The 17,199-nt window shown below is 41.1% G+C and overlaps 1 protein-coding gene across 2 annotated transcripts in view; it reads left to right on the top strand.

Annotated features, from left to right (window-relative positions):
• The window catches only part of rars1 (arginyl-tRNA synthetase 1), a 40,277-nt gene that overhangs the window by 14,073 nt on the left and 9,005 nt on the right, over nt 1-17,199 (top strand). For both annotated transcript variants that reach the window (XM_038796047.1, XM_038796048.1), the window contains 7 exons: nt 2,325-2,425; nt 8,107-8,228; nt 10,032-10,152; nt 12,883-13,012; nt 14,731-14,835; nt 15,872-16,050; nt 16,595-16,704. In XM_038796047.1, coding sequence (XP_038651975.1) covers nt 2,325-2,425; nt 8,107-8,228; nt 10,032-10,152; nt 12,883-13,012; nt 14,731-14,835; nt 15,872-16,050; nt 16,595-16,704 — 868 coding nt within the window. The remainder of the gene's footprint in view (nt 1-2,324; nt 2,426-8,106; nt 8,229-10,031; nt 10,153-12,882; nt 13,013-14,730; nt 14,836-15,871; nt 16,051-16,594; nt 16,705-17,199) is intronic.

Here is a 17,199-nt window from a genome sequence, read left to right as displayed (position 1 = left end):
AGATATCACGAACCTGAGCACCAGGCAGGCAACACAACCTTTGGGATTCTCGATCCTGGTCACAGAGAACAGAGTCAATGCCCCTAAATATACTATCCCCAATTATGTTTCTTTTCTTTTCCCCCACTTGAATGGCTTCCTGTACCACGGTGTTGTGGTCAATTTGCTCAACCTCCCTGCAGTCTCCATTCCTGTCCACACAGGGAGCAAGAACCTCAATCCTGCTGGCAGGGATAAAGGCTGAGGCTCCTGGATCCCTCTACCTGCCTCACTTGCAGCCACACCCTCCTGTCCCTGACCACTGCCGAATTCAAGTTAGTTAGCCGAAGGGATCTGATTGCCTCCTGCAACACAGTGTCCAGGTATTTCTCCCCCTCCCGGATGTGTTACAGCGTCTGAAGTTCAGACTCCAGCTCATCAACTCTGAGCTCCGTGGAGTTTCTCAAGCAACCAACACTTACTACAGATGTGGTCACTGGGAACCACAGTGGGGTCCACCTGCTCCCACATCATACAACACATTGCCTGGCCCTGCATCTCTATTTTGTTTAATTAATTTTTAATTTGGTTTTAAAACTCGAATTTTTAAAATAATCTCTCCTTATTACCTCTGTCTGAAAGCAATTTATAAACTAATAAAGTGGGTTTTCAAATTTAACACCGCTTCCCTATTAGCCAATCAAATCACAGCCTTTGTGTGATGTCGCTTTTGGGGGAGGCAGTGGAGCAGTGGTATTGTCAATGAACTAGTAATCCAGAGACGCAGGGTAATGCTCTGGGGTCCCGGGTTCAAATCCTGCCATAGCAGTTGATGGAATTTGAATTCAGTAAAAATCTAGAACCATTGTCAATGGTCGTAAAAACCCATCTGGTTCACTAATGTGCTTCAGGGAAGGAAATCTGCCATCCTTACCTGGTCTGGCATACATGTGACTCCAGACCCACAGCAATGCGGTTGACTCTTAAATGCCCTCGGGGATGGGCAACAAATGCTGACCCAGCCAGCGACATCCACATCCCATGAACGAATGAAGTTTTTAACTCCCCAGTTGCAACTCTGTCAGTTTCACTGAATCAGAGAGCGAGTGTACTGTCTTACTTTCCCGAGCTGTTGTCCTCTTTGCTGAAATTCAAGGTTTAAGATACCTGCTCTCTGCTTATTTACCGATCAGCTGTTCTCCTCTCCGCTGCTAAAATTGCTAAAAGTCTCTCTATGTGCCATATATATATATTAGCATGACCACATTTAGAAGTTAGCCCCTTGTGAATAATATGATGAATAGTATGGGATGCCCACCAAATTCCTTGGCTTTCACTGAAATGCAAGCTATACTATACTAAATGCATACTAAAACTATTAGCTGTATTTCCAAGTTAATACAAAGAACCCAAGTGAAAGTGTGATATATAATTAGAAGAATTATCAATTCAGACGGGATCAATTTTTAAAAATAAAGTAGTTAAGAATATGATAGCATTATCACTGGTGAAATAGCCTTTTGCTGGACTTGTTAACTCAATGATGACAGGTGGTTGGTGAAGATGTCCCGTTCACTAATGGAATTCCGATCTTTGACAATAACTGAAGACGATAGAAAAATTCTACAATACTTATTTAATCCAGAACCCCTCAAGCCAGAGCTGTCAATCATTCAAGTTGTGAAAAAACAGGAATTCTTGTACCACATACTTATAAGAAGAAATTCACAACTCATCTGGGCTCTGATTGACAGATAATGGGTCGACCATGTATAATTTGCTTGCTGAGCATGTATACTGACTAATTTACTCAAGCAGTTGATCTAGTGCTGTAGACACCTCTTCTGCTTTTGCTGCATTTTGAAAATGGATAACGGAAAGCTGTTTTAATTTTAACTACATCTGTTTCAAAATACAAAATAAATATTGAATTATTTTGTTATCCAACTCCCCAGTCCTTCAGGTTTTTTCCTTGCTCACTTTGAAGGATGTGCTGGACCTCCACAGGCTCTTAATGAAACCATAGCTGAGATTAAAAGCTTGTTATGGCGGTAGCTGAGATGAGAACTGGTAACCTGACAGATTCTGCATATGCAGTTATTTTCAAGCTTCCATGCACCTCTTCACCATTCGCACTCTGGGGAGCCCTTTCTGGTAGAGCCATGTCAGGAAAGGAGTGTACAGTACAGTACAGACAAGCTGGAAATTCCTTCAATCAGCCAAACATTTAAAAAGCACACATGAGAAATCCTGCACTAAGATGCCTTCAAAACTATTTTCCATATTTTTGAGAGTTTTTTAAAAACTGGATGCTCTTAACACTAATTTTAATTTCTCATCTATAGGCTTTGTCAATGTTCATCTCAAAAAAGAATTTGTCTCCAAGCTGCTGACAGACCTCCTTGTAAATGGAGTTCAGCCTCCTCCGGTAGGACCAAAGAAGAAGGTACGCAATTTACTAAGACAGAAGCACAGGATATCACTTTTAAAAAAAAAAATAGTTGATGTCAGCCTTGGCTCAGTAGTAGCACTCTTGCCTCTAATTGGAAGATCATTGGGCTCAGTCAATGTTCCCTGCAAAATGGTGCTGTTGTATATGGCTGAGTTTTCAATCCATAGTATCTTTAAATACTTCTATGTGGCTGCGAGGTGCTGTGTTTATTATGCAACATGGTTTGCACGGTCTCTTTCTAATGCAAACATTAATTCAGAAACTTGAACACACAGTCCAACCCCGCACTTCATTGCCGCACTGAAGGAATGCGGCCTAATCTGAGGTGCTTTTTGGATGAGATATTAAACTGAGTCCATGTCTACCTTCGGTGGATCCTATAACGGAGTTTTCTCAAGTTACTGCCTGAAAGGATGGTGAACGCAGATCAACAGTAACTTTCTTTATATTTGAAAAGGAAACATTTGCAAGGTCTCTGATAATGTGTAGAGGAGTAGGGCTAATTGTGTAGCTCTTCCAAAGAGTCTCCAACATGAGTGATGGATTGAATGGCCTCCTGTGCAGTTATGTTTCACCTGGTCTCCTGGCTGACATTTACACCTCGTCCAATACTTAAAAACAGCTGATTTAATTAAATATTGCTGTTATGGGACCTTGCTATGCAAATTTTCTACGTTATAACAGTGGCAAATAGTTTTGTCCTTTAAAATGGTCGGAAAGTCCACCATGTCTTTGGCAAAAGAAAAGAAAGACTTGCATTTATATCATGTATTTTATAACCTCAGGACCTTGCAAAACATTTTACAGGCATTGAAATAGCTTTGAAATGTAGTTAGTGTTATAGAGCAGAAAAGACCACAACCTGTTTGTACACACCAAGATCCCACAAGTAATGATGAAATAATGAGATGTTAAATTGTTCTGGAGATATTTATTGAGTGATAAATAATGGCCAGTCTTTGCTCTTCTTTGAGTAGGGTCATAGGATTGTTTATGACCACATGCAAGGACACGCAGGACTATGATTTAATGTCACAACCAAATGACTCACCTCCTGCAGTGCATTACTGCATTGAAACACCAGCTGACACGTTGCACTCGAGTCTGGATTGGTATGTGAGCCATTTTGACTCGAGAAACTGAGGAAGATTTACCACTGAGCTTAGACTGATGGTGTATTAATTGGATAACTGGTTTGGAATGATTGAGTCAAATTCTATTTTATTTTGTGCATTTCCAGACATTTTATTCGTATTTAAGGGTCACATTCTGTGATTCTGTTCAAAATTCTCTGGGAGTCACCAAAAGGTAGCATTCGTGATTTTTAATTATTATTCAGTAACTGGGAAATGTATTTGATTAAATTGTCACATCATTCTAAATGTTATAAAAGATACAAATGTAAATGTTTACCAGCTTCTGTCAATCAGCCCTTTTTATTACATTTTTGAAACCTTAAAACTGAGGCAACATTGGAACAGGAATTTTATGTCCTGCTTCAACAGCCATTGTGGAGATTGCTAATCCCCAATCATGCTGCAATGCAAGGATTTGTAATATCACATCAAAACAGGCAAAAGCAACGAAAGAAAATCAATAAAAGCAAAGGATGAAAAAAGGTGGTTGCAGAAAAAGACAGCAAGACAGAGAAGCAAGAAGGAACCATAATCTAGAAGACAGTGAAGGCGAAACAACTTGAATTTGTATATAACTGTCCATGTGCGCAGGATATCTCGAGTGTCTCGTGGAAGATTCATTTTTTTGAGACTTAGTAACTTGTTATAGAAACAGACATTGCAGCCAAGTTGCACATAGCCCCCAACACAGCAATAACAAAGGACGATACAGCACAGGAACAGGCTCTTTGGCCCTTCAAGCCTGCGCCGAACATGGTACCTGCTTACACTGAAACCGTATGCATTTATGGAGTCCGTATCCTTCCATTCCCACCCTATTCATATATTTGTCTAGATGCCCCTTAAATTCTGCTATCTTACCTGCTCCCACCACCACCTCCCTTGGCAGCGCATTCCACCTATTTACCACCCTCTGCAAAAAAAAAAAATTGCCTCGCACATCAGTTCTAAACTTTTCTCCATGCACTTATGTCCCTAGTACTTCTCTCTTGCCCTAGGAAAGAGCATCTGACTCCATTCTGTCCATGCCACTCATAATCTTGTAGACCTCTATCAGTGCGCCTCTCAACCTCTGTCGTTCCAGTGAGAACAGACCGAGTTTGTCTAACCTCTCCTCATAGCTAATACCCTCCATACCAGGCAGCATCCTAGTAAACCACTTTTGTACTCTCTACAAAGCATCCAAATCCTTCTAGTAGTGTGGTGACCAGAATTGTACACAATATTCCAAATGAGGCCTAACTAAGGTCCTATACAGCTGCAATATGACTTGCCAATTTTTATACTCAGTGCCCTGACCGATGAAGGCCAGCATGCCGTATGCCTTCTTGACCACCTTATCCACATGCTTTGCCACTTTCAGTGATTGAACATGCACACCCAGATCACTCTGCCTGTCGGTATTTGCAAGAGTTCTATTGTGTAATTCCTATATGCATTGGACCTTCCAAAGTGCATTACCTCACACTTGTCTGGATTAAACACTATCTGCCATTTCTCCGCCTAAGACCCCAACCAGGTTATATCCTGCTGTATCCTCTGACAATCCACTTCACTATCCGCAACTCCACCAATTTCTGTGTCGTCTGCAACCTTACTAATCAGACCAGCTACATTTTCTTCCAAATTATTTATATACACCACGAACAACAAAGGCTCCAGAACCGATCCCTGTGGAACGCCGCCAGTCACAGCCTTCCATTCAGAAAAGCACCCTTCTACTGCTACCCGCTGTCTTCTGTGCCCAAGCCATTTCTGTATCCAACTTACGAGCTCTCCTCTGATCCCATGTGACTTCATCTTTTCTACCAGTTTGACAAAGCCTTGTCAAAGGCTTTACTGAAGTCCAGATACACAACATCTACTGCCTTTCCCTCATCTATCATCTTTGTCGGTTCCTCGAAAAACTCGATCAAATTAGTGAGGCACAGCCTCCCCTTCACAAAACAATGCTGTCCATCACTAATAAGTCCATTTGCTTCCAAATGTGAGTAAATTCTATCTCTAAGAATCTTTTCCAATAAATTCCCTGCCACTGGCGTAAGACTCACCGGCCTATAATTTCCTGGATTATCCCTGCTGCCCTTCTTAAACAATGGAACAACATTGGCTATACACCAGTCCTCTGGAACTTCACCTGTAGCCAATGAGGATATAAAAGTTACTGCCAAGGACCCAGCAATTTCTTCCCTTACCTCCCTCAGTATTCTGGAGTAGATCCCATCAGGCCCTGGGGGCTTGGCTACTTTAATGCTTTTTAAGATGCCCAACGCCTCTTTATTAATATCAACATGACTCAGAATATCTACACACTCTACCCTATGTTCCTCATCCACTGAGTCCTTCTCTTTGGCGAATACTGAAGCAAAGTATTCAGTTAGTATCTCTCCCATTTCCTCTGGTTCTATACGTAGATACCCTCCAATATCCTTGAGTGGAGGGCAGCACGCTAGCATAGTGGTTAACACAGTTGCTTCGCAGCTCCAGAGTCCCAGGTTCGATTCCCGGCTTGGGTCACTATGTGCGGAGTCTGCACATTCTCCCCGTGTCTTCGTGGGTTTCCTCCGGGTGCTCCGGTTTCCTCCCACTGTCCGGTTTCCTCCCACAGTCCAAAGATGTGCGGGTTAGATGGATTGGCTATAATAAATTGCCCTTAGTGTCCAAAAAGATTAGATTGGGCTATGGGGAAAGGATGAAAATGAATGAATGAATGAAATTAAATGAAAATTGCTTATTGTCACGAGTAGGCTTCAATTAAGTTACTGTGAAAAGCCCCTAGTCTCCACATTCTGGCGCCTGTCCGGGGAGGCTGGTACGGGAATTGAACCGTGCTGCTGGCCAGCGTGGTCTGCTTTAAAAGCCAGCGATTTAGCCCAGTGAGCTAAACCAGCCCCTTGGATGGAGGCATGGCCTTAAGTGGGATGCTCTTTCCAAGGGCCAGTACAGACTCGATTGGCTGAATGACCTCCTGCACTGTAAATTCTATGATATCCTATGATAACCCTTTCTCTGGCTACCCTCGTGCTCTTTACGTATGTATAAAACGCTGTAGGATTTTCCTTAATCATGTTTGCCAACTTTGACCCCTTTTAGTCGTCCTAACTTCTACCTTTAGTTCCTTCCTACTTTATATTCTTCAAGGGCTTCATCTGTCCTAGGCTTTTTAGATCTTATGAATGCTTCCTTTTTCTTTTTGACAATGTGATACATGATTAATTAATCTCTTTTGATTGTATTTCCTGAACATTGATTATTGATCAGGACAACAGGAAAAATTCCATGCTTGTTTTCTAAACCATGCCATGGAACCTTCTTATATTGTCTTGGATATTGACCGAGATACTTGGTACCAAATTGATAGTAAGCAACTCATCTAAAAGTCGATGTTTCAACCAATATCATACTTCCTCAGTTCATTGATGTTACCAGCCTGGACTGTCATGCTCAAGTCCAGTCGATTGTTTTGACTCGAAAGTGGTAGTGCTATCTCTGAGTCAAGCCAAACAAGAGAGTTAAAATCATGGTGTGACATAAAGTGAGCTAAGTAGAATGGCTTGCAGATAGAACATTGGGGTGGGCGGTATGTTTGGCAAAATTTAGAGAAACACAACAAACCAAAGTTAAAGTGCACACATACAGTCGTTCCCCACATATAGTTTAGTCAGGAATTACAGACTTTCTGTTCTGCACCATAATGCCAGTCACAGCAATCTAGTACTATACTTTAAAGGGGAGGTAAGGCTTATTTTCCTTGAATCCCCCCCCGCCCCCCCCTCCCCCCCCCGTCCAGCTCTCTTTGCCACATTATTGCCATATATTAGTGGTCAGCCATGACTTAATAAGTGGGACTCTCACCTGAGCCAAAGATTGTGGTATCAGGTCCCATTTCAGGGCTTGAGCACAAAATCTAGCTGGGAATCGAACCTGGGACCCTGGTGCTTGAAGCAACTGTGCTAACCACTGTGCTGTCCATATATCACTGTTCCTTCACTATTGATGAGGCAACATCTTGGAACTCCCTCCCTAACAGCACAGTGGGTATTCCTACACTGGCCTAATCAGCGACGCCCACATCCCATAAATAAATTAATTAATTGCTGTTTGCTGGAACTTGCTGTGCACAAATTGACTGCTTCATGTTCGGCATTGTAACGATGACAACAGTTAAGTACCATTGGCTGTAAAACACTTTGGGACGCCCTGAGATCATGAAAGGCAGTGTATGAATCCAGAAGGTTTTTTAAAATTCCATCAATGCTCAATATTGCTGATCTCCATCTGTGATCAGGTGCTCTGAAACATCCTGATAATGACACTTCCCACATTGGTACTACAATGGCATTATCTTGCTGGAGCTTATTTGATGTTTGTATCCACTACAATTTATGTTACAAAGTTAATCTATCATATGCAGATTAGAGACTTGTTCTTTGCTTGATTTGATTTCTGGTCCCCTCATTTAGAGCTAGCCTCAAAATTTGGTATTAATACAGTATTGCATTGCATAAAAGTACTTATTCAGATATGTTTTCTTTATAGGTGGTGGTAGATTTCTCCTCTCCCAATATTGCCAAAGAGATGCACGTGGGCCACTTGCGATCAACCATTATTGGGGACAGCATGTGCCGCTTGTTTGAATTTGTGGATTATGACGTTTTAAGGTCAGTGGAAATGCTAATTGTGCCCATGATTGAATCCCACTTCACTCTTGGGGAAGTCAGTAACCCAATTTCATAGAATTAGTCTCCAACGTTTGAACACTAATGCTAAAACAAAATTTGGCAGATGCTGGAAATCTGACATGAAAGCAGGAAACGCTGGAAAGGTTTAGCAGATCTGGCAGCATCTGTTGAGGGAAAAACAGAGTTAATGTTTAGAGGATGAGACCCACGCAGTTGGGGGTTGGGTGTTCGGGCTCCGCACGGGTGGTGACCCGGGATTGCATCCCAGATGTCTCAATTTACAAGTGATAATCGCCTGCAATTCACTGTTTATGGGGGTGGTGGAAGTGGCGACAAGCAATAATTCCAAAAGAAACTGAGAAGGCCATTTGAGGGAATACACTTGCAGGGCTACATAGGGGAATGGGACAGACTGGATTGCATGAACTCAATAACCCAATGTAGAGAAGACTACATAGTAAACAACAAATATAATATACTCAATTGAAAGAAGTACATGTAAATTGATGCTTCTCTTGAAAGGAGTTTTGGGGGTTTTGGATGGTTAGAAGGGAGTTAGTGAAATGAGAGGTGTTGCATGAAAGGCAGGGGATGATGTGTTTGGTGATGGCATCACACTGGAGATGGCAGAATGGCAAAGTATGATCTGTTGAATTGGTGGGGTGGATGGTAAGGTATACAAGACGCTAAAAAAACTTGGAGCTGATGCTTCCTCTTGTGGGGCATTCAAAAACGAGAGGTCATAATCTTAGAATAAGAGGTCCCAAATTTAAAACATATTTGAGGAGAAACCACTTCTCCTAAAAGGTTGTGAATCTGTGGAATTCACTACCCCAGAGTGCGATGGATGCAGGGACAGTGAGTAATGTTGGGGGGGGGGGGGGGGGGGGGGGGGGGGACAGATTTTTAATTGGTAATGGGTTGAAGGGTTATGGAGAATGGGCAGGACAGTGAAGTTGAGGCCATGATGGGATCAGCCATGATCACATTTAAAGTGTTTTGGCTCGGAAGGCTAAATTGTCTACTCCTACACCTAGGTCATGTGTTCTTGGGAGGAGATGCTCTGGCTGATTTTGCCATCCAGCTCTTGGTCTGTAGCATTGTAGATGAGGAACATATCAGCCATGATCGCATGGTGGAGCAGACACAATAGGCCGAATAGCCTAATTCTGCTATATCTTATGAATATGTGTGAGGGCAAAGGGGATCTATCATTGTTCTGGGAGGTAGGAGAAGTGGTGAAAGCAGAAGTGTGAGAGATTGATTGGACATAATGAAGGCCCCAGTCAATCACACTGGGTGGGAGGAAAAAGGAAGCCATATCAGAAATCCTGGTGTGGAAGGTTGCATCATCAGAACAGAGAAACTGGGGGAATGGAATTGAGTCCTTACAGAAAGTAGGATGTGAGGAAGTGCAGTCAATGTAGCTGTGGGAGTCTGGGTTTATAGTAAATATTAATTGATAGCCTACCCCTAGAAATGGAGACAGACTCGTCAAGGAAGGGAAGAGAAGATGAAAGAATAGAAATAGAATTGGGGCAAATATGTCACTCCTGGGTTGGTCGCTTCAGCAATCGGCAAAATGTACCATCTGAAGCTATCCCAACTCCAATGGATTTGATTTCCAGTACATCCATCATCTTATGCAGATGGAATAATGTTGATAATTATTAAGTAAACACAGTAGCATGATTTAAACGAACATTATGAAAATGTTTTGTGATGCCTTTGTAATTCTACCTTGTTAGAACCCTGTTTAAATTGCATCTTTGTTGATTTCAGGATAAATCATGTTGGTGACTGGGGAACACAATTTGGTATGTTGATTGCTCACTTGCAGGACAAGTTTCCAGATTACCTGATTGTTTCCCCTCCAATTGGTGACCTTCAGGCCTTCTATAAAGTAAGTTTCCTCTCCCGTTGTGCAAGGTGTTGAGACATTAATTTTGCAGTTATTGACCTGAGCTTAACAAATTAACTTTAGTGATATAGTAATATTACAATCATTGACGTCCCACATCACCACACAGTGGTAAAAACAGAATTTTAAAAAACATTTCCTCTCCCCTCCCAATCTTTCTCTTTTCCTCTTTTTTGCCAGGTTTCCTTTTCCCTGCAAGGCTCCTGCATGTTTTCTGTCTTTGCTACTTTGACTTTCTTAAGTGAGGTAACTGACAGACTGACTGCTGTCTCCCTTTAAAGACACACAGCCATCACATGCTATTTTATGCCAAAATCTTTTATGTGCTTCAAGCATTCATAACCCTTTTCTTTCCTTTGTTAAACAACTTCAGCATTTAAAAAAATATTCTCAGGACGCGAAAGTTGCTGGCAAAGCCACTAGCTGTTGTCGAGAAGCCCGTGGTGAGATGCCAACTTAAGCTGCTGCAGTCCATGTGGTGGAGGTGCCACCACCACAATATTATTTGCCAGGGAGTTTCAGGATTTTGGCCCAGCAAAGGAGCTGGATAGTGTGTGAATTGTAGAGAACTTGGTGGTGATGCTATTGCCATGACCTGATTACCCTTGTGCTTCCAAGTGGTGGAACTCCTGGGTTAAGGGCACCAAAGATATAATCTTGCTGACATAATGGAAGAGAAACTTAAGATCCACTAATTCAACTTTCAGTGATGTGGAAGCTGATTGGAAATGTGAGTTGTTTTGTCCAGAAACAAAACTGGACCAGCCATATAAATACTGTGGCTAGAAGATCAGGTCAGAGGCTCGGGACACAGTGGTAGCAGAGTGTACCATCTACAAGATACACAACATCAACTCACCAAGGCTCCTTTGTCAGCACCTTCCAAACCCACAACCACCACCTCGGAAGGGCAAGGGCAGCAGATGCATGGAAACACAACTACCTACAAGTTCCCTTCCAAACCACTCATCTTCCTGACTCGTAACCAAATCCTTCATTGTTGCTGGGTCAAAACTCTGGAACCCCTTTCCTGACCGCAGTGTGGGTATTCCTACAACACACGACCTGCAGCGGTTCAAGAAGGTGGCTCACCTCCATCATATCAAGAGCAGTTAGGGATGGACAATAAAAGCTGGCCTATCCAGCACCGCCCACACACCATGAAAGAATAAAAAAAAAGACTGGGAGCATCTAATAAATTATAATCCTGTGCATTTAATAGATTTGTGCATAAACCTTCATCAAAACAAAACATCCCTCAAGATAATATGTGTAACTAGTTTTGATGGTTGGCTTGTTCATTGTTCTGAGATATTTATAATTTACACGCTGATATTTGATTACGGCTTGTGAGAAAACTGAAAATTGCATGCATCCCACTAACAGTTTTGCAAGAGTCCTCTGAGGATAGAGATAAGAGTGACCTTCCTAATATTTCACTCCCAAATCCTCGCTCAGAAAGTCATAGGCGAGATCAGGAACTTTTAATTTATCACATGGAAAAATTCATTCAGCTTGTCCTTCTTGGCGTGTTGCAGTGAGTTGGAACTTGAGAGGAAAGAACTGTAATTTTATGACTGGCTTCCACCTGTTGATAATTAACCACCTCTATATTGTTCCCAGAGTCAATATAATTTGCCCAGATCTTCTGTAGTAGTCAACTGTTAATAAATTTGAAGTAAATTTTATCATAGCAGTAAAGCCATTTGTTTTGCTCCATCGTTCATTGTTTGTTGATTTAGCGCAGATACTTTCACATTTTAATAGGTGAATGATGATTATGTTGGACTAATTACATGGAAATGGGCTCATCTTGGTGATCATGATCTGCTCGAGCAGTTTATCATCTAAAATGCAAGATGGCATTGCCGTTGTAGTCACTGTCACTCACTCATCAGTCTATTTTATGCATAAATGTTATAGATGATCAGTTTTCACTGAACGGAAGGTGTCTTTTTATGATGGTTGTCAAGCCAACGTTGAATGCTCCATTAAGATGTACCATACAAACTTTTCTGAAAGATTAAATTTGTGGTGTGCTGACTGCAGATTACTGGAATTTAATCTTCAATTATTGGGCTATAATGCTGCTTTATATTTATAGAGTTACGTAGAACACGCAGCACAGAAACTCATCTGGCCCATAGCTTTGGTTATTATAAGCATGGTCAGCCTCACACCACTCTTAATTTGCACCGATCGGCATAACCTGCTATTCCTTTCTCCATCATGCTTATCAAGCTTTTGCTGAAATGCATCTCTGATATTCCCTTCAATTACTCCCTGTGGCGAAGTGTTTCACGTTCTCATTCTCTGGGTAAAGAGGTTTTTCTGAATTCTCTGTTGGTCTTATTAACGGCAATCTTAAAGCCTCTGGCTTTGATCTTGCTCGGAAGTAGAATCGTCTCCATGCCTACCCCATCTAACGCCTCAGCTCTAGTATTCTAATCAATATTTTTTTTACAACTTCTTAAGTGGCTTAATATCCTTCTCGTAATTAAGAGCCCAGGACTGATCACAGTTCTCCCAAGTGCAGTCTTAATTAAGTTTAACATAATTTCACTGCTTTTCAATCCTTTCCCTCTAGAAATGAAACCCAGAACTTAATTATCAACATTTAAAAAAGTTTAATGCTTTATTATAGCCACGAGTTGAGCATGCCTGTCCTTTTATTATGTTTAAAAATTCTCAGCAATTGTCATGTGCTTACAGGAATCCAAAAAGAGATTTGATGAGGAGGAAGCCTTCAAGAAGCGGGCGTATGAGTGTGTGGTGCTGCTTCAGAGGCACAATCCAGAAATTATTAAGGCCTGGAATCTGATCTGTGATGTTTCTCGGAAGGGTAAGCTAGAAATCCAAGTTAAGGAACTAACAAAGGAAAAGATTTAGCTGGGATTTGTCAAGGTCACATCTAGTTCTTTGTGAGACAATAGAGGGACTTTTTAGTTTGACAATTGAGATTTTCAACGTCGAGATGGCCTTTTTTAGGTAATGGTTTTGGTACAAATCAGCCATGATCTGATTTAATGAGAACTGAATGATTTACTATGTTCCTGCAACAGTATTTCTTACAAACAATATTTACTGTCTTGTCTGTATTTTATGGTAAATTCTATGTTTTTGAAAATGCGTGTCTAATGAAATTAACACTTAGTTTCTCACATGATATTTCTAAAGCAATACATTGATCTACTAAAACAGTGTGCCATTTTTATCATTGTTATGCATGTTAATGGAGCGTATGAGATTAGGAAGCTGTCCTTTGTGAAACACTAGGAAGGACTTAATAGTTTGTGGCTCCAGTCTAACTTCCTTGAGTGAAGCGCCACTCTGGATCTTTGTGAGAGGTTCCACCAATGTATTGCAGACTACACGGTAATTCCTGAATTCTGAACCGTGTCAATACAACACCCTTCCTACTTGTTTTAAGTCCCACAGATGTTTCACCTGGGTATATTCTGCCACTGTGGGGAAGTGTATTTAAGAGTGACGGTTGCACTGGTATTCCTGTTGCAGGGGCTATGTGTTTTCTGTTGAGTTAGCCCTAAAGCCACAGGCTAGGCTTCCAGGGGTTGAGACGTGGTCTTGAAGGAAGGTTATGAAGGGTGTTCAGATGGTAGACCCTGGTTTTATGACAAGAGTTATGTGGAGCCAGACTTAATTCCAGTCCATAATCCATCAGAACGGGTTTCTATTAAATTTAACTTTATCTTAAAAGTTATCCTGCCTACTAGCTGGAAAGATGCTAGGAATTGATGGGAGAATTTGATTAATTAAAGTAGGACACCATCTAAATGGCAACATTTTGTGTTCAAACAGCGATAATAGAATGCAGTCTAGCTGTGCAGCTTGCTGCCAGGAGCTCTACGGCTAGGCAATCTTGCATTGACTCAAGTGGAGGAGGAATGATAGTGTGTCACTGGTGCACACTGGGGGTGTGGCTTTGGACGCTAGGATTTGAAGCCACATCTGCACCACATCACCAAAGACAAGTTATCACAGCATGGACAGTATCTGGCTTTTAGTCCCTCTACCCTTTTGCATGCCTCTATTTAAGACCAATCTGGTTGTCAGTATTTGTAATTCTGCTCATAAGATGAGCAATAAATGGAATCTATGCTTTTCTTTGTAAGTTTGTGTGATTAAGTGTGTGAACACATTTTGTCTTTTCCAAATGATGAGAGAGTTTCAGGAGGAGTGTTGCCAGCTTAGGGAATCAGGGCTTGCAGAGTTCAGCTAGTTCGTCATTGTACCCAGTGAGAAGTTCTCCGACTCCAACTTTGCACTGCCGTGTAACTCTCCTTTGCTATACCCATTAATGGCGTAGCTTCCCAAGTGTGATGGAGAGAGATGTTTTGTTCAGGTGATGTGGGGCTTTGAGTTGTTTCATAAAACATGGGTGTCTGCAGATTTATTTTTGATTTAATTGGAATCAGAGGATATTTTGCTTCCTGCTTTCTTCATTGAGAAGGATGTTCTGATCTGTGTCTTGTTTGGTAGACACTAGTTGTTTTCTCAGTTTGACTGCTTTTCCTCATGTTTTTAATGGCTTTTTTGTAGAATTCCAGAAAATCTATGACCATCTTGATATAAAGCTGATTGAAAGAGGTGAATCGTACTACCAAGACATGATGACTGACGTTGTTAAATTGTTTGAGGAAAAAGGTAAAAATAAGACTGGAACGGGGAATGCTGGAACTCCTGTTTAATTCAATTAAAGTTACTCTGAAATCTCTGACATAAATTGTAACTTTTATACACAACTTTCTGAATCATCACTCTTTTAGAAATTTAGATTTTTAAGGTCCAAATGCCTTGCTGGCATTAGCTAAATTTGCTGTTGTACATTTCTAAAATCTATAAATTTTAAATTAAATAACTAAAATTGCTCTCTAGTTGTCAATGGAAGTGAACTCTTTAAAGTCATTTTTGCCCATGAGATTTTTCTTCTGATAAAGCGAATCAACTTGCTGGTCCTTAAGTTATGGGCTGAAATTTAATAGGAGTCACACAATAAATACATATATCGAAAATAACTGGGAGTGATTTCAAGCAAATCTAGTCTATTCCTGTTAATTCAAAGCTGCTTAATTTTAGTGTACATAAAAAGAGCTAAATTATCAGACATGGAATTTAGAGTTAATGATGTTATTAATGATGCTTGTCCAGTTTGTAATTGTTTCTGATTTGGAGATAGGATTGCACCTACTGAAATAAAAACAAAGTGGTGGAGAAACTCAACCGCTAGCAGCATCTGGAGAGAGAAACAGGCTTAACTTTTCAAGCCCAATGTGTCTCTTCAAAACATATTGGACTGGGAACGTTCACTCTGTTTCTCTGCAGTTGCTGTCAGGCCAACTGTTTTTCCAGCACTTTCTGTTTTTATTTCTGATCTCCTGCATCCACCATATTTTGCTTTCATTGCACCTAATGAACACCTCTCGTATTTCCTATGAACTTCACATGAGTGTTTTTGTTCCAATGGGGCTCTGTGTTTTTGTGCTTTTACTGCTAACAGTTAGCTATAGGCAGTACAGGGAATAAAGATGAAATCCAACCTAAAAGATAGGAGTAATGAGCCACCGCATGCAGGTTTATTAACTCTTTTACAATTGAGAAAATTATGATAATCACTAGAGCCTTGTTTTGCATCGTCATCATACAGATGGCTAAAATCAGGTTGCATCATTTATTCTGGCAGGTATGCTAGAGCTTGACGAAGGCCGAAAGATTGTGTTTCCGCCCGGATGCTCGATGCCTCTGACAATTGAAAAATCAGATGGAGGGTACACATATGACACATCAGACTTGGCGGCTCTTCGACAAAGGATTTTTGATGAGAAGGCTGATATGATTATCTATGTTGTGGATAATGGGCAGGTGGGCTTGATTTATCGGTGCATCGCTTTATCACTGCCATATTTGCATTGAAACCGGAAAGTGTTTTGAAGCTGATTTTATCAACTCGTTTGGAATTTCGACTTCATTACTTCAAAAATAAATCTGTAGATCGATGTTGACAGTAACTCAATAGAAATATATATTTAATTGGCATGGCAAATGGAAACCGTATACTCAATCTCGCACTGTTCAGTGGCCACATTGTGTGTCAGAATTGGGAAATGTTGAAGTTTCCTAATGTTGAAAAGCCTCACCTTTTGAGTGCAAAAGTAACGAAGGTAGGTTACTGGGGATCAAGTAAGTGAAGTATATTTAATAGCATTTTCATGGGAGTGCAAAATTCTCATTTATATACGCAAGCAGCTCCTCCACTAACGAGATTATTCTAATATCTACGTCGTCACTGTCACTCTGGTGTGTGTATGAATTTTGAGAATTGAGCCAGGAATTATCATTCCATCAGTATTGTAAATTGCTTTTTTCCCGTGTAATGATTTTCATTATGTTTTACCTTCCACCCCAGAATGTCCACTTCCAGACAGTCTTTGCTGCAGCCCAGATGATTGGCTGGTATGACCCCAAAAAGATGAGAGTGGAGCATACCGGGTTTGGTGTGGTGTTGGGTGAAGATAAGTAAGTGCTCTTAACAATTCCGGGTTTTCCGGCACATGATGATCCTTTACGAATTGAATTATGATTCTCCCCCAAATCCTTATATTGTACTTGCATTTTCTAAAGTGGTTTGGAACCTCTGAAACAACAGTGCGGCCGGGCATCACGCTTCCTTTCACCTCTCCAAATTCGGCATTCGTCTACAGCAAAGAGTGACAACCTGCTCTTTCTACTTATCTTATGGGCCCGATATGGAGTGGGTTTAACCCCTTTCAACCCAGGGCCCACAGACTGAAATTCAGAACAAATTGACTATTACTCGGGCAACAAAAAAAGGCGATTGTGAAATAAAGTTCAGAAGTCCATACGGATGCAGAAGAGAACGTAGTCTTCCAACAGTGTAATTGCATTGCTGGGCAATGGAAGAACTTGAATGGTGCCTCCAGTTGGTAACAGAATTGGAGAAGCGTTTAAATCCCCATCGCTCACAAGCAAGGTTACAAAATATTGAACTGT

The sequence above is a fragment of the Scyliorhinus canicula genome, chromosome 4 (assembly GCF_902713615.1).
Source record: "Scyliorhinus canicula chromosome 4, sScyCan1.1, whole genome shotgun sequence".
Lineage (NCBI taxonomy): Eukaryota > Metazoa > Chordata > Chondrichthyes > Carcharhiniformes > Scyliorhinidae > Scyliorhinus > Scyliorhinus canicula.
Note: the sequence above shows the minus strand (reverse complement) of the source record. Positions and strands in the feature narration are given on the sequence as shown.